Raw genomic sequence first — 26,103 nt, 5'->3', positions numbered from 1 at the left:
ATTTAAATTGACTGCAACATATGAATTAGCAAACAATTATCCTTGTAAACATAGGATCACAGCTAGTGTAAATATGATAAAAGCTTGAAACAGGAGGGACATTAGTACAAGTGTTCAAAACGTCAGTATTTCCTTTGTGCAGTATCACCAACTTGCCAATTTCTTCAGGTTAATCTGATATTGATGTTAAAAAATTCTAGAATAGTCTTATATTTCTTTTGATCAATATTTAAAATTTTCTTTTTGGATCAACCCTGGCAAAGCACTATCTCAATGCCAACGAATGTAATAACTATATAACAATGGACAATAAGGTGTTTTTAGCTGATGACAATACAAAACACCCAGTCACCCTTGATTTTGAACGCCATGATCAGATTATTTGACGAGGTTGGTGACACTGTCTTTCTGCTGATTAGTAAAAGAATTAGACTAATTCAGACCTCTTACACAATATCCCCTGACTACCAGAAACAAAATGCTGACTAAAAACAAAGTCTCTCCGTGAATGACTAAAACATTCTATAATTTCAAAATATGAATCCGTATCCTCTAGTTACATCAATGTCATCTCTGTTGTCTGTAGTACATATTCTAATACTCTTCTTCTGTGTCCCTGTACATACAGGATCTTATATGAATTTTTATGTCATATGAGACTACGAAAATCTCATGCGAAATGAAAACAAATTTTAAAATACCTTTCATCACACTACTCAGAAAAATTACATTCTGAGAGGTTATAAAGTAAAAAGATGGAGGACAAAATCAAATGGAGGCATTGTTCATGTTATGATGTCACAATCGATTTCGAAATGGTATAGGTAATGAGAAATGCTCCAGGTCATATTAAATGGTAGATTAAGTGATAACGATTGATTTATTTTAACAATATATTCTATACAGATCTGTTGTTAACAGTATATTCTATACAGATCTGTCTTTGTCTACAGTATATACTATACAGATCTGTTGTTAACAGTATATACTATACAGATCTGTCTTTGTCTACAGTATATACTATACAGATCTGTCTTTGTCTACAGTATATACTATACAGATCTGTCTTTGTCTACAGTATATACAATACAGATCTGTCTTTGTCTACAGTATATATATACAGATCTATATATACCATACTGTCTTTGTCTACAGTATATACTATACAGATCTGTCTTTGTCTACAGTATATACTATACAGATCTGTCTTTGTCTACAGTATATACTATACAGATCTGTCTTTGTCTACAGTATATACTATACAGATCTGTTGTTAACAGTATATACTATACAGATCTGTCTTTGTCTACAGTATATACTATACAGATCTGTCTTTGTCTACAGTATATACCATACAGATCTGTCTTTGTCTACAGTATATACCATACAGATCTGTCTTTGTCTACAGTATATACCATACAGATCTGTCTTTGTCTACAGTATATACTATACAGATCTGTCTTTGTCTACAGTATATACTATACAGATCTGTCGTTGTCTACAGTATATACTATACAGATCTGTCTTTGTCTACAGTATATACTATACAGATCTGTCTTTGTTTACAATATATCCTATATACATCTGTCTTTGCTTGTTAATTATGGTATGCTTAATGCAAATGTTTGAAGCATATACTTCAGTTAGATCTGCACTGTGACACCAGTAGTTTCAATTATATCTTTTTAAAAGTGCTAGAAATTACCTGTACATAGAAATCAACCAGCACAAGATGACATTGTTGTAAACTATCAAACTAAGTTAGTAGACATTGCAAATTACCATGAAAAAAACATTCTAGAGCAGTGAAATAAAATGAGATTTTCCTATGAAAGGTTGGAACTTTTGCCAAGCTCTGTAAATAAATATAAGAGGTTATTTCTAGGGTATGACACTGTTAGTGGTTACTTGTTTCAAGATAATTTTGCCATGCTGCAAAAAAAAAATCACAAAATTGTGGAGAATATCAAAACAAAAAATATCTTTTAATAAAACTAAGATCATTTTCCATCATACCCTCGGAAATCCTTTGATTTTGTGAGGAATCGAAAAGAATAACTTGAATCCTGATGATAGCTTTGGACATCCTTCATCATAGCTTTAAGCAAACTATTCAACAACTATGGGCATCCTTTACAATGCAATTAACCATAAAGAGTACCACAGATCTGTAAAATAAACACCCGTCCTGTGCTAAAGTGACAAATAATTTTGTGTCAAAATGCATAAATAAATAGAGATATGTAATGAGATAGAGAATAAAATCTTATCATCAAATCAAAATTGGGAGGTTGCAACTGCATAAACCATGAAAACCAATTTTCTAAGAGAACAGTCAAACACATTCAAATGTAGACAAAAATACCACTGAGGAAAAAAATCAAAAGAAAAGGCGGTAACACTTTCCAAATCGTCTATTATTACAGATTATGCTTATAGTGTAGCAATCAGGCTGATCAGTTTTCAGTATTGACCTATATAACCTCAGATGAGGATCAATGGTGTGTGGTTCTATGCTACCTACCTATTGTGGTGTTTAAGCTGAGAAACAGACCAGTTTTTACTGCCTTCACCCTAATTGCTCTGCACAGTTAGGGCTTCCCATATATTGCTTAGAGAGGCAGCCACTAGCCACTATGAAGAAATCATGGGGCAATAATCTGGACAAACAAACTCTAGCAATCCTTTAAAGTTAAACTTGTCCTAAACATAATTGTACTGCAGATCTACAAACTCTACCTTTGTCATCATCATCATAAACCATTTGTATGTTCAGATTATGTTTCTTCTTTAATTTTTTTTTCATCAAACTAGACCCCTGTGACCTTGAGGGTCATTTACATAAAGAATTTGACAGCACTCCATCCCAGGTATGTTTTGTATATAAGGCATGTGTTGAGTGAAAAAAAAAAAAAAGACAAATGGATGGAAGGATGGAAAATAAACCATTTGAGCTAAAATCTGATAGAGTTCTGCATTCAAGTTTAAAAAGCTGAACACAAACAAACAAACAAAAGACAATAGTTCAACAGCTAAAGCTTCCCATGAAAAAAAAATCCAGAACTAGTAGCCATATTAGTTTAGATTTAAAAAAATCAAGTAACGGACAAATTGACAACACATCCTAAATTACATTCTGCCAATTTTTTTTAAAGAGTCTGTGAGTTCCGAAGTTTCCACTTAGATTTTCAGTGACGGGCCCAGTGCACCATTGCAAGTCACTTTATTTTCATGCAACCTTCTTTTCTTCATTCAGTAATTTCTAATGCTACAAATACTGACATTTTAAACTAAATTCTAATATATGAACAGATTAAAAAAAATATTTCAATAATGCCTAACAAGGATTACGCAGAAATGCATAAAGTAGGCCATGATTGCTCAAGGCTTTAATAACTGATTGTCGTGTTGCTAGATGTTTTACTTTCACTGTGAAAACTGTACAAGTAATCAGTTTTACTGTATGTTACATGGGATTCCAGCAACATACTATGAAATGTATGTATTCCTAAGAAATGAACATTTATCAAAACCATGCATGTATTCTCAAGAGGTCAAAGTAATTTGTAACCAGAACAGCACTTGGTTTAGATCCTTGCATAGACTAGAGACTAAGTTTGTACTATGTAGAGGTCAGACAAACAGTGACAACCTTCAACCATCAACCTCTTCATCTGTAAGTCCTGCTTAAGTTCTTAGTCGTGTGTTTCTGTGAAAATCATAAAAAAATCTATTAAAATTTCCTTTGATTCATCAATATTATTGAAGAAATCATATCATGCAAATAGATTGTCTAAAGTTTAGTCTTTACATTCATCATAGACTTCAAAAAAGTGCAAATCTGAATCACTTGAAGAGTATTTATAGAAGTTACAAGCAGCCCATCATTCACTGCCTCATTTTTTTACTTATCTGCTACAATGACATTTTCCAATCTGAAATGAACAGAAATATTCTGATTTTCATGAAATCAAAATTGCATCCATCTTTTACTTAGCCTTTCTACTTGTTGCTGCTTATGTTATAATAATATGGTAGAAAAAAATTCTAATCACTCTAAACTTCAAAGCAAGTGATGCATTTGAAGTGAAATGCAAGATTCATGCAATCAAACCAAGCCAAATAACAGGAAATAAAATTTTAACTGACCCTTACAAAATATACATCACTCTTGTAAAGCCGGGCACTGACCATTACAAAATATACATCTTTCTTGTAAAGCCAAGCATTGACCACTACAAATATACATCTTTCTTGTAAAGCCGGGCACTGACCACTACAAAATATACATCTCTCTTGTAAAGCCAGGCACTGACCACTACAAAATATACATCTCTCTTGTAAAGCCGGGCATTGACCATTACAAAATATACATCACTCTTGTAAGCCGAGCACTGACCGCTACAAAATATACATCTCTGGTGTTAAATAAAATCCAAGTGACCAATGACCTCTATAAAATATACATCAATCTTTGTTGTTACATTGCTGTTAACACATCGAGATTACCCAGGATGAATGGTTTAGAACTCACCTCTGATGAAGGACAAACAGATATGGGAAGTTATGGTCATTTCACATTGTAGTTCCTGTTTTGTTGTTAAGATTTATTATAGAGTTCAAGATTACTCCTAACATGTCTTACAATGAGAGTTGGTTCAGGACAGCCATTTCTACTGATACAAAATTATCTTTCTGCAAAATAAGGTCAGGCCAATGTCTTCTCTTCATTCAAATCTAATATATTTGTGAAATCGAATATATAGATATATTGATTATCTTATAAACATGAAATGAGACTGATAACATCTTGGGAACATTTCATTACAGGGAGCCTCTGCAAACCAAAACAAAAATGCAAGTTTCAAGTTAAAAAAATTGCTTATGGAAACAAACTAGATTTAAAACCCTGTTTTATCACACAATCTACAAATATATGTACAGTGAAAAAGTGTGATGATGTTATATCATCTTTTGATAGTGTCATATTATGGTAAAAAGAACTTAGAATTTGTTTACATAACTGCTCTATAGTCATTCAAGTATTCATATCGTAGATGCAATAGAAAATATTTGCAAATGAAAAAAAGTTCAAAGCATAAATAAACCAAATCACAAGATACTATGCTTGCAGATGCCAAGAATTATATATAAAAAAAAGAATGACAGATTTATTGAAAAAAAAATTATTCAATTGACAATAAAATTTCAAAAGTCTTATTTGATATACATTGATGTAGTCACCACATTGCAAGAATGTTATATATATCTCACTACCATTATACATGTACTATGCTTCTTCTTAGACAAAGATTGTGGAATATACAAAAATATTTCTGCAACCAAAATATTTTAATATCTACTCTTATACAAAAAATATCCATTCCAAAATATCATATCTATTCTGAAACACTCTGATGGCACTGGCTTAACCTGTGAAACATGGTGAATACCCTAATATCTCGGTGAGAATATGAATTGCCCCACAACACAACATAAACTTCAACACAAACATCTTAGTAGATTATTTCTGTAGAGAGACAAAGGTAAGAAATACATGTATACTGCCAAAGAAACCAATGAATACAACATACCTCAACAGAGAGACCAAACCAGGAAGTACAAGTATACAATGTACAGGCGTACCTCAACAGAGAGACCAAACCAGGAAGTACAAGTATACAATGTACAGGTGTACCTCCACAGAGAGACTGAATCATGGTGTACAAGTATAAAATGTACAGGGGTACCTCCACAGAGAGATCAATTCATGGCATACAAGTATACAATGTACAGGTGTACCTTCACAGAGAGATCAAACCAGGAAGTACAAGTATATTATGTACAGGCGTACCTCCACAGAGAGATCAATTCATGGCATACAAGTATAAAATGTACAGGGGTACCTCCATAGAGAGACCAAAGTATGAAGTACAAGTATACAATGTACAGGTGTACCTCCACCGAGAGATCAATTCATGGCATACAAGTATACAATGTACAGGCGTACCTCCACAGAGAGACCAAAGTATGACGTACAAGTATACGATGTACAGGCGTACCTCCACAGAGAGACCAAAGTATGAAGAACAGACATATATTGTAGGCGTACCTCCACAGAGAGACCAAATCATAAAGAACAGGCATACATTGTAGGCATACCACCATAGAGAGACCAAGTAATGAAGTATAAATATACAACATACTTCTATGCATATGTACATGTATAAAGATACCCCTCATTAAAGAGACCAAGTACTTAGACACCTTTAAAGCTGTAAGTATACCTATGAATAGATAGCCTATCACAAAGTATATTAACCTTAGAAAAAAATGGAAGATTTGAAATATGAAATTTCTTGTAGGGAAAACAGGTCTAGAGATTTGTAAGTTTGATAATGATTGCTGGATTCCTTACTTAACAATTAACATACATCCAGGTTTCCCTGTCTGATGATTAACTGACTGCCAGGTCTACCTGTCTGATGATTAACTGACAGCCAGGTCTACCTGTCTGATGATTAACTGACAGCCAGGTCTACCTGTCTGATGATCAACTGATAGACAGGTTTCCCCGTCTGATGATTAACTGACAGCCAGGTCTACCTGTCTTATGATTAACTGACAGCCAGGTCTACCTGTCTGATGATTAACTGACAGCCAGGTCTACCTGTCTGATAATTAACTGACAGCCAGGTCTACCTGTCTGATGATTAACTGACAGCCAGGTCTACCTATCTGATGATTAACTTATGACCAGGTTTTCCTGTCTGATGATTAACTTATGACCAGGTTTCCCTGTCTGATGATTAACTTATGACCAGGTTTCCCTATCTGATGATTAACTTATGACCAGGTTTCCCTGTCTGATGATTAACTTTTCCTGTCTGATGATTAACTTATGACCAGGTTTCCCTATCTGATGATTAACTTATGACCAGGATTTCCTGTCTGATGATAACTTATAACAGGTTTTCCTGTCTGATGATAAACTTATGACCAGGTTTTCCTGTCTGATGATAAACTTATGACCAGGTTTTCCTGTCTGATGATTAACTTATGACCAGATTTCCCTGTCTGATGATAAACTTATGACCAGATTTCCCTGTCTGATGATTAACTTATGACCAGGTTTCCCTGTCTGATGATAACTTATGACCAGGTTTCCCTGTCTGATGATAACTTATGACCAGGTTTCCCTGTCTGATGATTAACTTATGACCAGATTTCCCTGTCTGATGATAAACTTATGACCAGATTCTCCTGTCTGATGATTAACTTATGACCAGATTTCCCTGTCTGATGATTAACTTATGACCAGATTTCCCTGTCTGATGAATAGCTGACGGCCAGGTTTCCTTGCCTGGTGATTAATTTATTACCAGGTTTCTGTGCCTGATGATGAACTTACAGCCATGTTTCCCTATCTGATGATAAAATGAGGGCCAGCTTTCACAGTACAATATTCCATGTCATAATTTTCACAATATACCCTTGCACCTCCTTATTACTGGTAAGTTATCTTTTTTTATTATGTACATGCATCTTCACTTTCACCTTAAACGCATGTATCTTTAATGTAATGTGCACACTATATATATGTCTTAGGTACGTGGCTCTACAAATTACAGTACATGTACATCAAAGCAAGCAAACTATGACTCTCTAGAGCTAGCTTGTGTCAATAATATATGTAATTTTTAATTCATATTTTTACATACCCAAATAAGGAATGAACAAACAGAATAATTAAACAACATGCTCTCCATATCAACCAATAAGGAATGGGACTGAGGTCACCAACTTTTGGACATGTGGTTACTGTGGAAATCATCCCACAAGTTTGGATGGATACATTATCATACTCTTTGCAAAAGGAACAAATCTTTAGCAGTTAACATTGTTTAGATGTTTTATATTTCTATACAAAGACAGGTTCAGTATCATCAGTTGATTTGGTGACCTGTGTCATCCGTTACTAACGGTTACCTCTCTCGATTACAGCTCATCACAGAACCACAAGTCAGTGGTGCAATGATTACCTATTAGTAAGTTATGTAAATCACTTATATTTCCTCATATGTATTATTATAAATGTCTTAAATTATTTCTGTGCCTGATAAGTGACATGACTAGAAAATCCCAGCCTCTGTTAGAGACCATAAAAAGTAGCAAATGATATATGAACAACCACTGGAAGAATCCAAGATTTGTTTGAAACTCAGTGAAGGACTCCAGCCAAGAAACCATAAAGATTACCCAGAATCTACCAGAAATTGATGGATGGAATTATAGGCTTATCAAGATAGAGAAATATGAGTGATTTACTCTGTGGTAAAGTTAGTGTGGGAGAGAGCAGTGAGAGAGATATCAGTCTTCCATGCCTATATTGCGGAACAAGTAAGACATGGACTCGTTGTTGTGTATCCGACGAATGGCTTCAACCAGCATCACACTGATGTCCACAGTCCGAATCTTATGACACTGCATCTTTTGGATCTCGTGGGGCACTGTATTGGTTACCACCACCTGTAATCATCAATTGTCTAAATATCATATGTATACAACAGGTTATCTCATCCAAGATAAGATGATTTCTTTTATCAATTTTGCTCAATTTTCTCAATTTGTTTTACACAAATTTGATCTTGTGTTAGACAGATACACAGTCAATATCACTATTTTGAAGCATTTTCATACATTAGACAAACAAAGTATTCCAATCCGTTAAAAAATATGGTAAACTAGAGAAAGAGCAGTAAGGCTGTATATAGCTAGTGTGAGAAATATATAGTTAGTGTGAGAAAGAGCAGTGAGGCTGTGTATTACATAGTTAGTGTGAGATAGAGCAATGAGGCTGTGTAATACATAGTTAGTGTGAGAAAGAGCAGTGTGGCTGTGTATCATATAGTTAGTGTGAGAAAGGGCTGTGAGGCTGTGTAATACATAGTTAGTATGAGATAGAGCAATGAGGCTGTGTAATACATAGTTAGTGTGAGAAAGAGCAGTGAGGCTGTGTATTACATAGTTAGTGTGAGATAGAGCAATGAGGCTGTGTAATACATAGTTAGTGTGAGAAAGAGCAGTGTGGCTGTGTATCATATAGTTAGTGTGAGAAAGGGCTGTGAGGCTGTGTAATACATAGTTAGTATGAGATAGAGCAATGAGGCTGTGTAATACATAGTTAGTGTGAGAAAGAGCAGTGAGGCTGTGTATTACATAGTTAGTGTGAGATAGAGCAATGAGGCTGTGTAATACATAGTTAGTGTGAGAAAGAGCAGTGTGGCTGTGTATCATATAGTTAGTGTGAGAAAGGGCTGTGAGGCTGTGTAATACATAGTTAGTGTGAGAAAGGGCTGTGAGGCTGTGTAATACATAGTTAGTGTGAGAAAGAGCAGTGAGGCTGTGTATTAAATAGTTAGTGTGAGAAAGAGCAATGAGGCTGTGTAATACATAGTTAGTATGAGATAAAGCAATGAGGCTGTGTAATACATAGTTAGTGTGAGAAAGAGCAGTGAGGCTGTGTATTAAATAGTTAGAGTGAGAAAGAGCAATGAGGCTGTGTAATACATAGTTAGTATGAGATAAAGCAATGAGGCTGTGTAATACATAGTTAGTGTGAGAAAGAGCAGTGAGGCTGTGTAATACATAGTTAGTGTGAGAAAGGGCAGTGTGGCTGTGTATCATATAGTTAGTGTGAGAAAGGGCTGTGAGGCTGTGTATCATATAGTTAGTGTGAGAAAGGGCTGTGAGGCTGTGTAATACATAGTTAGTGTGAGAAAGGGCTGTGAGGCTGTGTAATACATAGTTAGTGTGAGAAAGAGCAGTGAGGCTGTGTATTAAATAGTTAGTGTGAGAAAGAGCAATGAGGCTGTGTAATACATAGTTAGTATGAGATAAAGCAATGAGGCTGTGTAATACATAGTTAGTGTGAGAAAGAGCAGTGAGGCTGTGTATTAAATAGTTAGAGTGAGAAAGAGCAATGAGGCTGTGTAATACATAGTTAGTATGAGATAAAGCAATGAGGCTGTGTAATACATAGTTAGTGTGAGAAAGAGCAGTGAGGCTGTGTAATACATAGTTAGTGTGAGAAAGGGCAGTGTGGCTGTGTATCATATAGTTAGTGTGAGAAAGGGCTGTGAGGCTGTGTAATACATAGTTAGTGTGAGAAAGAGCAGTGTGGCTGTGTATTACATAGTTAGTGTGAGAAAGAGCAGTGTGGCTGTGTATCATATAGTTAGTGTGAGAAAGGGCTGTGAGGCTGTGTAATACATAGTTAGTGTGAGAAAGGGCTGTGAGGCTGTGTAATACATAGTTAGTGTGAGAAAGAGCAGTGAGGCTGTGTATTAAATAGTTAGTGTGAGAAAGAGCAATGAGGCTGTGTAATACATAGTTAGTATGAGATAAAGCAATGAGGCTGTGTAATACATAGTTAGTGTGAGAAAGAGCAGTAAGGCTGTGTATTACATAGTTAGTGTGAGAAAGGGCTGTGAGGCTCTGTTTTACATAGTGTGAGAAAGAGCAGTGAGGATGTGTATTACATAGTTAGTATGAGATAAAGCAATGAGGCTGTGTAATACATAGTTAGTGTGAGAAAGAGCAGTGTGGCTGTGTATCATATAGTTAGTGTGAGAAAGGGCTGTGAGGCTGTGTAATACATAGTTAGTGTGAGAAAGGGCTGTGAGGCTGTGTAATACATAGTTAGTGTGAGAAAGAGCAGTGAGGCTGTGTATTAAATAGTTAGTGTGAGAAAGGGCTGTGAGGCTGTGTAATACATAGTTAGTATGAGATAAAGCAATGAGGCTGTGTAATACATAGTTAGTGTGAGATAAAGCAATGAGGCTGTGTAATACATAGTTAGTGTGAGAAAGAGCAGTGAGGATGTGTATTACATAGTTAGTATGAGATAGAGCAATGAGGCTGTGTAATACATAGTTAGTATGAGATAAAGCAATGAGGCTGTGTAATACATAGTTAGTGTGAGAAAGAGCAGTGAGGCTGTGTAATACATAGTTAGTATGAGATAGAGCAATGAGGCTGTGTAATACATAGTTAGTGTGAGAAAGAGCAGTGAGGCTGTGTAATACATAGTTAGTATGAGATAAAGCAATGAGGCTGTGTAATACATAGTTAGTGTGAGAAAGAGCAGTGAGGCTGTGTATTACATAGTTAGTGTGAGAAAGGGCTGTGAGGCTCTGTTTTACATAGTGTGAGAAAGAGCAGTGAGGATGTGTATTACATAGTTTGGGTGAGAAAGAGCAATGAGGATGTGTATTACATAGTTAGTGTGAGAAAGAGCAGTAAGGCTGTGTATTACATAGTTTGGGTGAGAAAGAGCAGTAAGGCTGTGTATTACATAGTGTGAGAAAGAGCAGTAAGGCTCTGTTTTACATAGTTAGTATGAGATAGAGCAATGAGGATGTGTATTACATAGTTAGTGTGAGAAAGAGCAGTGAGGCTGTGTAATACATAGTTAGTATGAGATAAAGCAATGAGGCTGTGTAATACATAGTTAGTGTGAGAAAGAGCAGTGAGGCTGTGTATTACATAGTTAGTGTGAGAAAGGGCTGTGAGGCTGTGTATTACATAGTTAGTGTGAGAAAGGGCTGTGAGGCTCTGTTTTACATAGTGTGAGAAAGAGCAGTGAGGATGTGTATTACATAGTTTGGGTGAGAAAGAGCAATGAGGATGTGTATTACATAGTTAGTGTGAGAAAGAGCAGTAAGGCTGTGTATTACATAGTTTGGGTGAGAAAGAGCAGTAAGGCTGTGTATTACATAGTGTGAGAAAGAGCAGTAAGGCTCTGTTTTACATAGTTAGTATGAGATAGAGCAATGAGGATGTGTATTACATAGTTAGTGTGAGAAAGAGCAGTGAGGCTGTGTATTACATAGTTAGTGTGAGAAAGAGCAGTAAGGCTGTGTATTACATAGTTTGGGTGAGAAAGAGCAATGAGGCTGTGTATTACATAGTTTGGGTGAGAAAGAGCAGTGAGGCTGTGTATTACATAGTTTGGGTGAGAAAGAGCAGTAAGGCTGTGTATTACATAGTTTGGGTGAGAAAGAGCAGTAAGGCTGTGTATTACATAGTTTGGGTGAGAAAGAGCAATGAGGCTGTGTATTACATAGTTTGGGTGAGAAAGAGCAGTGAGGCTGTGTATTACATAGTTAGTGTGAGAAAGAGCAGTAAGGCTGTGTATTACATAGTTTTGGTGAGAAAGAGCAGTAAGGCTGTGTATTACATAGTTTGGGTGAGAAAGAGCAATGAGGCTGTGTATTACATAGTGTGAGAAAGAGCAGTGAGGCTGTGTATAAGTTAATGCTACTTCCTTATGTTGTTTCAAATCTTATATCAAGGAAAAGATTTTTATCTCCAAGAAAAGTTTAATTACCTCATCTATACAGGAATCATCCAGTAAGCGGGGAGCATCTGAGGAGAGCAGACCATGTGTAGCCATTACATATACCTTGTATGCCCCCCGGTCCTTCAGCACCTCGGCAATGTTAACATAGGATTTCACATCATCTATCATGTCATCCTGTTAGGAAAAAATATAGAACTTCTTGTTTAGAAATGTACAATGTACAAATCACACATGAACAGCAGTTTCATCCATTATGTATACCAGGTACACATTAGCGCAATAAAGGCTATCAATAAACTGTATTTTACTGCAAATAAACTCTTTTCGTCAATCTTCTTTTTACTAGTGAGGAGTATGGTACCTATTTGTGGCAAAACATGGTAGTGTTATGACTGGCTAGATACAGCAAACCTACTCACCACTATTATAGCTATTCTTCCTCCAACATCTCCTACTACATTTAAAGGTGGTTTCTCTTTAGGCAACAACACTGTAAATAAAAAACATATTGTAAATATATGTTGAAAAACAAGTGAACAATTTTCTCCCTTTATTGGAACTCTTGTGATATTCTTTATGTACCATTTATTTATGTGTGTGATGTTACAATGGATCAACAATGATGTAACATTGCTAACCCAAGAAATTTCCAATACTGCTACAGGCATTGCACAGATGAGAAAACTGGATGATAACAAGAGATCCTAGAGGAATCTTGTCATCCATTATCATCAGATTTTTATTAGCTCTTTAGCTTTCCCTTTCTTTTCTCTTCTTTCCTCCGTTTTTGCTCTTAATCATGAGTTAATCTAGAATTTGTGAAATAATACCCACAGTGGAAAAAGGGGAATTTTTGGCTTATTCTAAAGTGGCATCATGGTATAAAGATAAAAAGGAAATCCCTATCTGTTGAACAACAGTCTGTTTATGGAAATTTTTTAATCATATATGATAATGCATGGCGAAAAGCATGGTCGCCTGAAAGCATTAAAAGGCTTCCCGCCGGAATCATTCGCAACAATGTTGGCAATTAATGTCATTTATTTCCTAATTCTGAATTGACTTATAGTTATCAAATAACATTTACCATATATAAACGTAATTGAGAGTATAAAAGGCGTGTACAATTAATAGCAAAATTAATGTTTGTATTGTGATGTCTCTTTAAAAAATTGAGAAATTTTGGACAGCCCTTTTCCTCATAATTCAAAAAAGGGATAGGGTAAAATATATGACATACATGGAGATGACACGAATAAAATATAACAATGGCGAGTTTTGATTGATAATTCTTTTTCATGATGGCATAATTTGAAAATATGTTCAGTAAAATATGCTGCTTAGTCTCTATTTCAGGAAATTTTCCATGCTTTCAGTATGAGGAATACTACCCTTTCCAATTTAGAGGAATTTGTTTATTCCTCCCAAGATTTAGCAACAATAACCTTTATCTATAAATGGACATGGTCACTTGTCAGCTATTTGATTTTTTTGGTACATCCAATAATGAATACAGCACCGGTATGGACCAAGAGGAACTTTAAAAAAATCCATCTTAAACTTCTGAAGAAAATGGAATAATAATCTTTCATTGTCAAATAAAAAATGGCCGCCTGTCTGCCATTTTGTTTTTCTGATCAATCCTAAAATCAAGGGGCATAACCAGGGACTATAGGGCATCTACAAATGAAATTTGAGAAATGGTATCTGTCACAGAAAATCCTGTCTTTTTTCTGAGTTTTTCCTGGCAAATCATGGTCAGAAATAATACATTGTTTAGCCAAAATTATGCAGATTCATTTTCAACCCTACTCTCTAGGACACAATAGAATCTTATAGAATTACCTGGTAATATTTCAAGACCAAATTCCATTTTATGGTGTGCCTGTCTTTGCAACGGTGGGGAATTGCGTCCATCCTCGGAGTCTGTTTCTGTGACTTTATCATCTCCATGTATAACAGCTATTCCCAGGTGTAACCGTTCAGCATAAGATGTAGCACGCTTCACAGAATTCGGATTTCTAGCAACTATTATGGCATTTCTGTAATCTGGTATCTTTAAAGAACAATTTTAAGATACATAAATATTGCTTGCAATACAATTGTTCTGATGAAATATAAATAAATTGCCTATTAATATGGCTAGAGAAAAGAAAGTTGGAAAAAACGACATACTGATAAAGTGGTAAAACAAACATTTCAAACAAGAATCATGCATTTCGCCTTTCTAGTTTGTTAATGTGGTACATTGTAATTTTAAATGCAAAATTCACAAATAGCAATCTTGATGGTCACCTGAGTTAAGCCATATCAGGTATAAAAGTTGTAGGGTAATTAGCTTCCATGTGTCACAAAAAACAAAATGTGACAGTGATAATAGTAAAGTATTAGCTTGCAAGTGTCGTGAAAAGAAACTATGATATTGATGATAGTAAGACAAGTGATATGTTTTTGGTGGTCAGCCAGTGTCAGTATAAACATACCATCAAAACAGTCTTCATATAGTTCAAAAATGCAATTTTCCTATATTTTTCCTATATTACTGTATTTCCTATAAAAACTGAAGTAAACTTCACATGAAAAAAGATTTTTGAAATCGGGAGTCAATTTGACCCTTTTCGGGCCAATCCATCAGCCCCTGGAGGTCAGCTAGGATCAATATGTGCATACTGTCAAGTCGTTATCCTTTGTTTATAATTCTAACAAAGTTTGAAATATTTCCAATGGAAAAATAAACAAATTATGCTCGAAATGTACTTTTCCTACATAAACTTTAGTCAACTTTACCCCCTCCTCACAGGGGTAAAATCCTGGGGCTATGAAATTCACAATTTTGGTTAAGCACCTTAAGACGCTTCCATCAATGAATTGCATTTTATTTTCTGGGTGTTGAGAAGAAGATTTTTGAAATTTGAGTCAACCTGTCACTTCTGGCCCTCCCCCACCCCACAGGCATTCAAGTGTGGAGGACCATATCATTCACCATTTTGGTTCAACTCTTGCCAGGGAAGGTTTCTGCAAAATTTTGTTGTAATTGGTGAAGGGATTTTTTAGAAGTTGAAAATGTTAAAAGTTTACAGATGCACAAAAAACATTATGTCAGACAAAAGCGATAGCAATAGACCACAAGACTTTAAAGACCTTAAAATTTATGTCCCCTCCCTCCCGAATATACACTGTTTTTCATGATTAAATATTGATGCAATACAAAACACAAAATGAAAATATCATATCTTGTACACTTCTCAAAAGTCACTTAAATATGATATTTTCATCCTTAAATATTCTTCCTTGGGATAAGACGGTCAAAGGGAGAAAACTACTGTAAAATCCTGTTTTTGTGAGGCTCAAAATTAAATGTCTATCATCTCATGGTCATGTGGGTGTTTGGATACATTGTACCTTAAAGATAATAAAGAAATAAACACCTTCCAACAATAAAAGATTTTACAGTACAATAACATTTCAATGATAAAAGTAGTGGTATTTAGCTGGCCAGATCACTTACAGACTGTTCTATATAGTCGATGAGGAAAGGTGAGGCTCTAAGGTTCTCAACTGGGATGTCAAAAAAGCCCTGGATTTCCTTCTGATGAAGATCCATCGTAATGATATGTGTTAAACCTGAGACAAAGTATATCATGTGATCATGTGACTACATACATCATACATTAAACCTGACACTGATTAAATCACAAAGCAAATTTCTGATAAAGTATATCAAAATGTAAAACCCAGATTAAGTACATCATTATATAAAAAAGTAGGTTATTAAGTAAACTTGAGATGAAGCTTATCACAAAGTAAACATCTGACAAAATAATTCACAATGTTATTGTGTGATTAAGTATACTACAAAGTAAACCTTGGACAATGTACACACAATCTTGAAGCAACACACTAACCTAGACTCAGACAAAATACACCTTAACTATACCTTAGAATTAGTACACACAAAATTTACCTCTGACATAGTACACACTGATAAAACCTGGAAGAATATGAGGTTAACCTATGTTAACCTAAGTCCAAGTAAATCTAAGACAAATTACTCACTAATTTCACCTCAAACAACATACATATTCATAACATTCACTTCAGATAAAGTGCTTGTACATCCTCTCATCATCACCAATAGTCATCTTCAGCTGTTTACCTGCTTTTCCAAACATGGTAGCCATAAGTTTGCATACCACAGATCCACGCTTTCGCATTTTGCTCTGTTTTGAGTAGGGTATATATGGAACGACACCCACAATGGTACTGGCACAGCTAGTCTTACAGGCATACGAGATTATGAGAAGCTCCATCACATCATTGTTTACATCCCTACAATATAAATGTATGTAACAAAAAAACAGAAATCCAATATTTGATGCTGAGAGAGTAGGATAAACAGCTGTCAAACTATCAAATACAAAAAGAATTATACAAAAATGATTACAGCATGGTCATTGTAGTACGGTACACATGTACACCTGTACAATGTATTTATGTAACCCAAAAACTCTACTGTAAAATTGGGACTTACTTGGTACCAGTCTGGATGATGTAAACATCTTTTCCTCGAACAGATTCTTTAATTTCAACATTGGTTTCTTTAAAGAAAACAAGCATAATAACGACATTACAGAGTGCAAGCTATATATATCTTATTATTTTCTTCTAGTGTCCAAATACAGATGTCTTGTTATATATACCCTTGATTCAGTTTGCTAATACTGGTAATTTACATTATTAATTAAGTCCCACTTATATCATTTAGTTTACAAGAAGAAGATCCTAATGATGATGATGATGATGATGATAATGATGATCCATCTTTCATTAAGTTTACTACAATATCATTAAAAAAAAAAAAAACATTGCTGTTTGACAATGCAAATTGAGCCATTTACTTTTCCTTATTTAGTACTCAAAATTCAATACCAACAAGTAATTTATATTACAGAACCAATGGAAGAAGAATGTGGTCAGCAAATAGGAATTATTTCAGGAACACAGCTTACAGCAGTTTTTTGTTAAAAAAAAGTATTTATTGTTTTACTATTTTGTGTATGTGCACTTATTACCTCTGTTAGATTTGTGGTAAACTGTCATATCCCCAAGTCGTACTCCCAATCGGCTGCAACATACAGAAAATAACACCTGAATTTTAGCATTATTACTTAGCTACTATTGTAAATGTTTCAATAATTTTCATACTAAGGATTTTATATTTGGTTTATAACATGGCCCTGTCTAAATACTGTAACACATTTAAACACAATGTTTTGATAAGATCATAGGTTTATACAGTCCATCTGATGGGTGTGATAAATCTGATTCTAGAGTACATATCACTCACATATATATAAATATGTATTATTTTTTATGCTGTTTTTGGTATCTATATTTTCATTGACTATGTTCATTTTAGAGACAGAAATGACCTGTTCATATAAGTGTTAGAAACACATCCATCATGGATGCAGTGAATTATATGACGATTCCAGCAAATATATCCAAAAATCTTCAAAGCAAAACAAGTTTGTTTGCCTCATTTACCTTTTCAGACCTTATAGTTAGCTATTTCTAAGCCATTCTGTTGGGTTTTTCCCCTTTCCACTTACACTTAGAATTTAAGATGTTTTACTAATAAAATCCTGGCACCTCCCCTGTACAGTCCAGTACTATCCAAAACAGCCTGATACTGTTTAGTCCGGATATTCCAGCATTTTATACATTTCTACGACTTTTATGAACAGGTCCTTTCTGTGTCTAAAATAAGCATAGTCAATAACAAGAGATCCCAAAGAGGTCTTGGTGCCCACCATAGTTTCATCTTTATTTCTAATTTGAAAGTTGGATCTTTTCCCTCATTTTTCTTCTCTTCTCTGTTTTTGCTCTTAAAGATAACATATTTTGAACATTCCTCTGCTTAACTAGCAACGATAATCTTTACCTGTCATATCTAAGATGGCCACCTGATGACCATTTTGTCTCGCTGATCAGTTCCAAAATTAAATGGGCATAACTAGGGACAAAGGGAAAACCTACATATGAAATCTGAGAGAGATCCATGAAGTACTTTTCAAGAAATAGTGATAACAATCTTTACTAGGCGAAATCCAAAATGGCCACCTGTTGGCCATTTTCTCATAGGTATTAAGTAATTAATACATTAATGAGGTGGGATGGATCATCATTCCTTTCTGGCTGTCCCAACTATCAAGTTGGTCATCCTGGGATCAGTGTTCCAATCATGGCATGTCACATTTGGGGCAATGGAACCTTGGGGACCCCTCTTGTCTTAGAAGGGGATTTATATGGTCAGCCAATCACCTCCTCACCTTGACAGGTTCCAGCCATTAACAACCTAACAGGTTTGTAGGTTACACATGCACTGACCTACTCAGTCACAATCTCCAAAGAACTGTGGATTAACCAGGTCCAGGCCTCCAGCACTGACATGGTTTTAAGATACTGAATGAAACTCACCATCCCTTTAGATTCAGCCTTTCATGTTGTAGTAATTAGTTTGTAATTTTCTCTTAGCAAAAGACCAGTATTTCATTATTTGTAGACTGAGTTGTCCACAGATATATATTTTGTAATGTTATATATTACATAATGAATAAAACTTGGTTACTTTTAGCCCAAAACTGTGTCTGATCAGTATCAAAATCAAACAGGCACAACTAGAGATCAAGGACAGACTACACATTAAATTTGGGAAAGATCTTTTCTGTAGTTCTCAAGAAATGGTCATTACAACAACTTTTCAAAGTGACAATCCAAGACAGCTGCCTGTTTGCCATTGTCTTTTTCTGATCTGCCCCTTACTTAAATGAGCACAACAAGAGATAATCAGGAACCTACATATGAAATTTGAGAAAGATCCATTGGGTACTTTTCAAGAAATAGCGATAACAAACATCATTGAAAAAATCAAAGATGACTGCCTGTTAGCCATTTTGTTTTTCTGATCAGTACCAAATTAGCTGGGCACAACAAGGGACTATTGGGAGCATTCACATGAAATTTGAGAAAGATCCATCCAGTACTAAAGAAATAGCTTTAACAAAAATTGTTTATGGATGAACAGATGACAGAATACGGGCGTATTGCAATTTGAATAGCTACCATCTGATGATGTTGGGCTAAAAATGTAAACATCACTAACGGCAAAATAAATGGGAATACTGACATTAAATGATCATTTAGAGGCAGAAATTTTCGGTCTATTGGTTTAAATGAATTCTAGAAATAGAAATTTTAAATATTAAACATGCATATATCCCATAAAAGAATATGAGTCAATTAGTCAACATCTCAAGGTTGATTATGATTGCATGCCATGACAATCAGAATGAGCTTTTGTGAATGTGATCGTCGAAACTCTCAATATACGTTTGGTGTCCTAGTTTATTGATATGATTAAAAGGCATTTTGTTTTTTGTACAACATGGCAGATTATGACTAACTTAAAACAAACACGCATTTAACTGTAAGTATGTATCCTCACACACCTTGCGATCAGTTGCGCAAGTTCCGGATGAGAATTCCCTGCCAAAATAACCATTGGGCATTTCTGTCCTGCTGAGGCCGCCATGCTTCTTGTTTTGTGGTCAGACGGCCTTCACCTCATCGAAGAAGCCTCCAACCAAGAACTATGTCATGGGAAACAATCCAGTGTTAGTGATCGTTACATCCTGTTCGGAATTTGATTGTTTATATATCATAGCATTAAAAATCATATCCTTTCAACTATCTGATTTATGCTATAGTTGTAATTCAATTATCAGATACTTTCAAACCGAAAGTAGAGACGAAATTCTATCTACAAAGCGTTTGTATCGCACGAGAAAGTCAAGACATAGGTAGGGGTGAGTTCGTGTACGCCGTTCCCAATACCGATACCCGTACCAGGAAAGTAAGAAATAATTTATATCTCTAGAACAAAAAATCTAATAATTTCTCATTTTTTAAAAACACAGTTCCACTTAAATATATCGTAAGACTCTGACAGTTTGAATGAAATAACGTAATTACCGAATGGGTTTTTAATTGACGATTTGTTTGTATTCAGGGTGCGAAAGCTTGTACGCCGCACGCAACTGTGAAATTTTCCGATTTGTCGCAAATCACAGCTACCATACCAGAGACATATAGACAGTATTATATATGTCTCTGACCATACGGTTTGATTTAAGATTTTTTGAAATTCCAAACAGATTTATACATGACTGATTGTAAATACATCAGTTTTCTCCACAAGAGAGGCATATTTCACATCTAATTTCGCATTAGTTATGATCGCGGACCGTTTGAGATTTATAAGATTTTTTTTATCTTCAGATATTAATTATTTCTTACTTTTCTTGTACGGGAATTGGGCCGGGGCTGGGCCGGGAACAACGTACATAAATCACCCCACCCAAGATATTAGCGAAAATGAAAGTACCATTCGGAACGCCTCTTAGATTTCGCGGGAAAATGACCTGTTACATAAACAAAATGTGCGATGCTGTACATATGTAACCAATGCCTAGAAACTTCATTCTTGTAGATAGGAACATTTTACGTCAGTTGTGGAGTGAAACATATAACCGATATACTTACATGACATTAGGATTATTGAAAATGGCTGAATCTCCATATTTCAAACGTGGTAGAGTAACCAGATCAAAATTAGCATTGAACAGACCAACTGTTTGTAATCCCCCAAAAATACACCCGTCATTTCCTACAGAAACACTGTTGAAAGTCAAAGAAGAGCCTCGAGACGATGACTATGCCCAAACCTTCGATGCTTTCGACCAAAGAAGAACGGAGCCGTTTAATAAATGTGATAACATCTGCGTGAAGTCGGAAACGAATGTTGGAGAAACACTGGAGATTAAACAAGAGCCGTCTGTGGACAGTGTTGAACCTAATTTGGACAAAGATACCAGAACTACAAAGAAAGGATCTAAAACAAGGAAAAGAGGCAAACAGACAATCCAATATGAAAATGGCCCCATAAAATCTGAGCCAACAGATACTGATTTTCAGACTTCTTATGATGATAGCGACCAAAAGAAAACAAAATGGGAGCCACCACTCTGGAAAACACATCTTGAAAATATTATTGAAATGAGAAAGGACAAGAGTGCACCAGTAGACTCCATGGGTTGTGATGAAATTAGTGATAAAGATTCAAAGCCTGAGGTTGGTATACACTGTCAAAGCTTTCATCAGTAGAGAATCTAGTATTTTCATAAGAAGGATTAAAGACACAAAGTGTTAAGGTTGTATATGTGTAAGTCGATGTAGTTCAGTGATGCCGTGGAGAGTGCACCTACATCTGAAGATGATAATAAATTTTTTGGCTAGGCGTCTACTTTACAAGTGTTTATAAACAATGACAACCGTCACTTCTGGATGATTTTGCATTGTATGACAGATTTACATTACCACTGTACTGTCTAGGTTATATTCAAAGGGTGTCGGGTATGAAATCATAATACTTCAACTGAATGTCGTGTGTACTGCTCTCACGAAGTACTGCTGCCACTTATACTGTCTAAATCATATAATTGAAAGTGTTCTTTATCACTAACATTGACTTATATGAATATTATCTAAATTATGCATGTATTACAGGTAAATCATTTTTAAATTCTAGTGTCACTTAAACTGCCTTTCTTATCATACAGATGTATTGCTATCAAGTATCGCTGTCACTTATACTATCTAAATAATCTTACAGGTGTATCACTTTTAAGTACTGTTTTATTATATTGTCAAATTTATCATACAGGTGTATTGTTATCAAGCTTTCACTTATACACTCTAAATTATCTTACAGGTGTATCGTTATCAAGTACTGCTTTCACTTATGCTATCCAGTCAGACTAAAGATCAGGTGACATCTGCAGCAATGTCTAAGCTTCGCTCACATGGCTGTACTGTTGACAATATCCTCAAAACATCTGATGAAAAACTTGGAAAACTGATATACCCTGTAGGTTTCTGGAAGGTAAGTCATGAGTTAGTTTTTAGGAAGTAGGCATGTAAGTAGCAGGTATGTATTTCATGATATGAAGGCATTTAGAATGATGGGAAACAAAAAAATTGTTAAGGATTCAGGTAGGGGTGTGAAGAATCTTGTAAGTTTCCATATTGCCAATTTTGAAGCAAGTTTCTTCTTACTCTAACGTTTTATGCTCAAATGATGGAAAAGTTTCCATAAAGAAATGTTGAGAAGGGAAGTAACTCTTTAAATTTTGGAAAGTGTGTAAAGTGACAGAACTTATTTTTAAAATCTTCTACATAGGTAAGGAAAGCTGTTTCTGTTTTTTTGGATGGATTGATTTATATGGAGTATTTTTTTCAATTTTCAGAAAAAGGTGATTTACATAAAGAAAACTAGTGTCATTCTTCGAGATGAATACAACGGTGACATTCCTGATACTGTAGCAGACTTGTGCAAACTTCCAGGGGTAGGACCCAAAATGGCCTATCTTACCATGAAATGTGCCTGGGACCAGGTGGTGGGCATAGGTGTTGACACACATGTACACAGGATCTGTAACTGGCTAGGTTGGGTAAAGAAGCCTACAAAAGATCCAGAACAGACACGAAAAGCATTGGAGGAGTGGTTACCAAGGTAAGATAGCATTTTCATTTGTTATCTCCTACAATTACAATCACAGGGGTTGAGGCAGGCATCTTTATTTGTGGAACAAGGTAGATGGTACAATCGAACATACATTTTTTTTGAGATGATTCTATTTTGAAATGATTTGAATGACTATTTGGCAGCACCTATGAATTATAAATCAAAAATTAAAAATACCCCTTATGCGTAGTTGAGTGTCTTTCTTACTTGGAGGTCAACATCAGTGAAACAAGTGGCCCAAAGGTCTTGATGGCCACCTGAGTCACAATGCTTCTAGTAACATGATTTTGTTTAAAAAAAGTAATTAAACTTACACTATATTGTACACACAGTGCAAATATAAACCGCTGTCCAATACAAAGGCTTCTAACCAAGTTTGAATGAAAAGAAATGAATATTCATGATTTGAATTCTCCTGTATAAAATCTTCTTTCCAAGAACAGTAGAACGTCTTTAAAATTTCAGTCAATTTGACCCATTTTTGGCCCTACCCATCAGCCCAAGGGGGTCAGTCATCAAACCGTCAGCTTATACTGAAAACAATTATTTCCAACCAAGTTTTAGCTATTTCTGAAAGAAAATAAACAAATTACCGGGTATGCACAAAAATGTAATTTTCCAATATATAGTCAATTTTTCCCTCCCCAAGAGGAATGCGAGACCCTGGGGTCATGGAATTTACAGCCTGTAAAGAGTATTTTGTTCTGCATTATCTGGGTGTTGAAAAGAAGATTTTTGAAATTTCAGTCTATTTGACCCATATAAACTATAGTAAAATTTACCCCCTTCCCAGGGGTAAATGTGAGACCCTGGGGTGATGAAATTCAAAATTTTGTAAAAGCATCTAAAGGCCTTTCCATCCATGAAGATTACTTGATGCTACCATACCTGGGATTTGAGAATAAGACTTTTGAAGTTTCTATCAATTTGGCCATTTTTGGCCCCGCCCCTCTGGCTATTGGGGCTCGGGGACCATATAATTTACAATTTTCATGTGTGTTTAGCCATGGAAGTTTTTTGAAATCAGTTCTGGATTTTTCCTGAAGTCGAAAATGTTCAAGTTTACAATGCTTGACTAAAGGGGATTGCAATTGAAAAACATATCACACCTGTATATAATTATAATCGATTTTGGAGTTCAAAACTCAAAAAATTAAACCAGACATAGGTTTACTTCTGCATTAGATTGGTGGACTTAATATCCTTGCAACAGCAAAGGTCATATAGATGTTGAAATATAAGGTACACTGTATTTAGAACGTTACAGGTTATGTGTTAAATATGATGGATATTAACTAAATACGTTAATTCAGACATACATCTGTTAATGCACTGAACATGGTAATTAAATGATCAATGTTTTACATAATGCTGTTAGTGTAAATTGACTCACTGAAGATCATGCTTAGTTACAGTTGAATCAGTGTATGTCCTGTTTGGTATGGTTGGGTCTGTGTTTGTCCTATTAAGTTATAGCTGAGTGAGTGTATGTCCTGTTTATTTCTAGCTGAGTCTGTTTGTCTTGTTCAATTATAGCTGAGTGTATGTTTTGTATAGTCTCAACTGAGTCTGGTTGTCCTGTTCAGTTAAAGCTGAGTGTATGTTTTGTATAGTCTCAACTGAGTCTGGTTGCCCTGTTCAGTTAAAGCTGAATGTATGTTTTGTATAGTCTCAGTTGAATCAGTGTATGTTCGGTTTTGGTACAGCTTAATCTGTGTATGTCCTGAGCTGAGCCAGTGTATATCCTGTTTAGTTACAGTTGCTTGCTGTGTTGTTTTTCCACAGAGAACATTGGAAGACCATCAACCACCTGTTGGTAGGCTTTGGCCAGCAGACCTGCCTGCCTGTCAGACCAAAATGTACTTCCTGTCTCAACCAACAGATCTGTGCTGTCGGCAGGGCTACTGTGAAAAAAATGGGGGTCAAGATCAAGAAAGAGATGAAAATTAAAAAAGAAGAAAGATGAATTTCTGCCAAAATCAGTTTTAAAGTTGAAAGTTGTGACTATCTGTCATTGACTTGTTTCTTCAAGTAATCCTGTCAATATCATGATCTGGAAGGATGGTCTTTTCAATGTGATGATCACCGAAAGATTTAGGGCATTACAATTTACTAATCATTTATGTGTTTATTGATAACAAGTTGTTGATCCTTGATTTTTGTTGTGTTATTTTGTTAATTGATATAAGAATGTACTCTTTTGTAGGGAGTATTGGGGCAACATTGATCTTCTGTTGGTGGGCTTCGGTCAGCAGATTTGTACAGCCAGCAATCCAAAATGTTCTACTTGTCTAAATCAGCAGATATGTGCTATAGGCAAGGCATCTATTAAAGCATCAAAGGTCAAAGTCAAACAAGAAAAGAAAGACGAGAAGGAAGAATCATAAATAGCATTTCTCTATGACTAATTTACAAGTTAAAGCAAGCAAAGGCTACTTTGAAAATACACATCTTTTGCAGTATCTTATCCTATATCTCAAGTGTTCTAAATGGATACTCTGTAAATGCAAACATAATATCTCATACATGCCTGTGTTTGTTTAATCTTTTACAAGTTTGGAAAAGCAGTACATGCATAAAATATGTTTATTCAAAGATACTGCTTAATAAACTTGTGATATTTTTTCATTTTTCACTTTGCAATTTTTTCTTAAAGTCTAGTTTTAAAAAAACAGAAAAAAAATCATGCAAAAATAATTTTTAAAATCATAGTTTTCTTGATTTATAGATATGATTGATAAGCAAATTTTAAATATTTGATTTGACATTTAAGTTTGATTACAAACAGGAGTTTTATATTTTGGCGCACTTAAGCTAAATTATTTGAATATTATAGCTGGTAATTTGATGTCTTTTCATTATTTAACCAGTTACTTGTTCTAAATAAATAGTATCTTTCTAACAGTTTTTCAAACGTCAGCAAAGTCAATGAAATATTTGATCTTATTGATATATTTAAATTCTTCCTGTGTCTTCATGGTTTCAGATCAGGATGTTGATATTTATGGTGTACCTAAAATATCATTGGTTTTCTCAAGAAATGAAATTAACCATTGTGGTCATAGGTTCTGACTTGTAAGCAACGACTGTATAT

General features: G+C 35.1%; 2 protein-coding genes across 5 annotated transcripts; one reads left to right on the top strand and one right to left on the bottom strand.

Annotated features, from left to right (window-relative positions):
- Window positions 1-1,145: 1,145 nt before the first annotated feature.
- LOC132545965 (phosphoribosyl pyrophosphate synthase-associated protein 2-like) lies at window positions 1,146-20,002 on the bottom strand. Of its 2 annotated transcripts, XM_060209647.1 has the most exons (10): window positions 19,876-20,001; window positions 17,437-17,489; window positions 16,896-16,962; window positions 16,521-16,693; window positions 15,873-15,988; window positions 14,210-14,420; window positions 12,784-12,854; window positions 12,392-12,538; window positions 8,385-8,529; window positions 1,146-3,709 (listed from the first exon to the last, which is right to left on the bottom strand). In XM_060209647.1, exons 1-10 carry the CDS (start codon window positions 19,956-19,958, stop codon window positions 3,696-3,698), a joined length of 1,080 nt encoding a protein of 359 aa, XP_060065630.1. In that variant the 5' UTR covers window positions 19,959-20,001; the 3' UTR covers window positions 1,146-3,695. The 2 variants fall into 2 exon arrangements, with proteins under 2 accessions (XP_060065630.1, XP_060065631.1); XM_060209648.1 differs by lacking the exon at window positions 1,146-3,709 and having other exon boundaries at window positions 8,371-8,529; window positions 19,876-20,002.
- Window positions 20,003-20,665: 663 nt separating this feature from the next.
- Window positions 20,666-25,578, top strand: LOC132545981 (endonuclease III-like protein 1). 3 transcript variants are annotated; one of them, XM_060209668.1, is made up of 5 exons: window positions 20,666-21,556; window positions 22,197-22,367; window positions 22,732-22,997; window positions 24,795-24,930; window positions 25,216-25,326. In XM_060209668.1, exons 1-5 carry the CDS (start codon window positions 20,891-20,893, stop codon window positions 25,234-25,236), a joined length of 1,260 nt encoding a protein of 419 aa, XP_060065651.1. In that variant the 5' UTR covers window positions 20,666-20,890; the 3' UTR covers window positions 25,237-25,326. The 3 variants fall into 3 exon arrangements, with proteins under 3 accessions (XP_060065651.1, XP_060065650.1, XP_060065649.1); XM_060209667.1 differs by lacking the exon at window positions 24,795-24,930 and having other exon boundaries at window positions 25,216-25,578; XM_060209666.1 differs by having other exon boundaries at window positions 24,795-25,278.
- The last annotated feature ends 525 nt before the right edge of the window (window positions 25,579-26,103 follow it).

The sequence above is a fragment of the Ylistrum balloti genome, unplaced genomic scaffold (genome assembly GCF_031769215.1).
Source record: "Ylistrum balloti isolate Yb309-2 unplaced genomic scaffold, AGI_CSIRO_Ybal_v1 Utg369870, whole genome shotgun sequence".
Lineage (NCBI taxonomy): Eukaryota > Metazoa > Mollusca > Bivalvia > Pectinida > Pectinidae > Ylistrum > Ylistrum balloti.
This window is presented reverse-complemented; position numbering and strand designations above follow the sequence as displayed.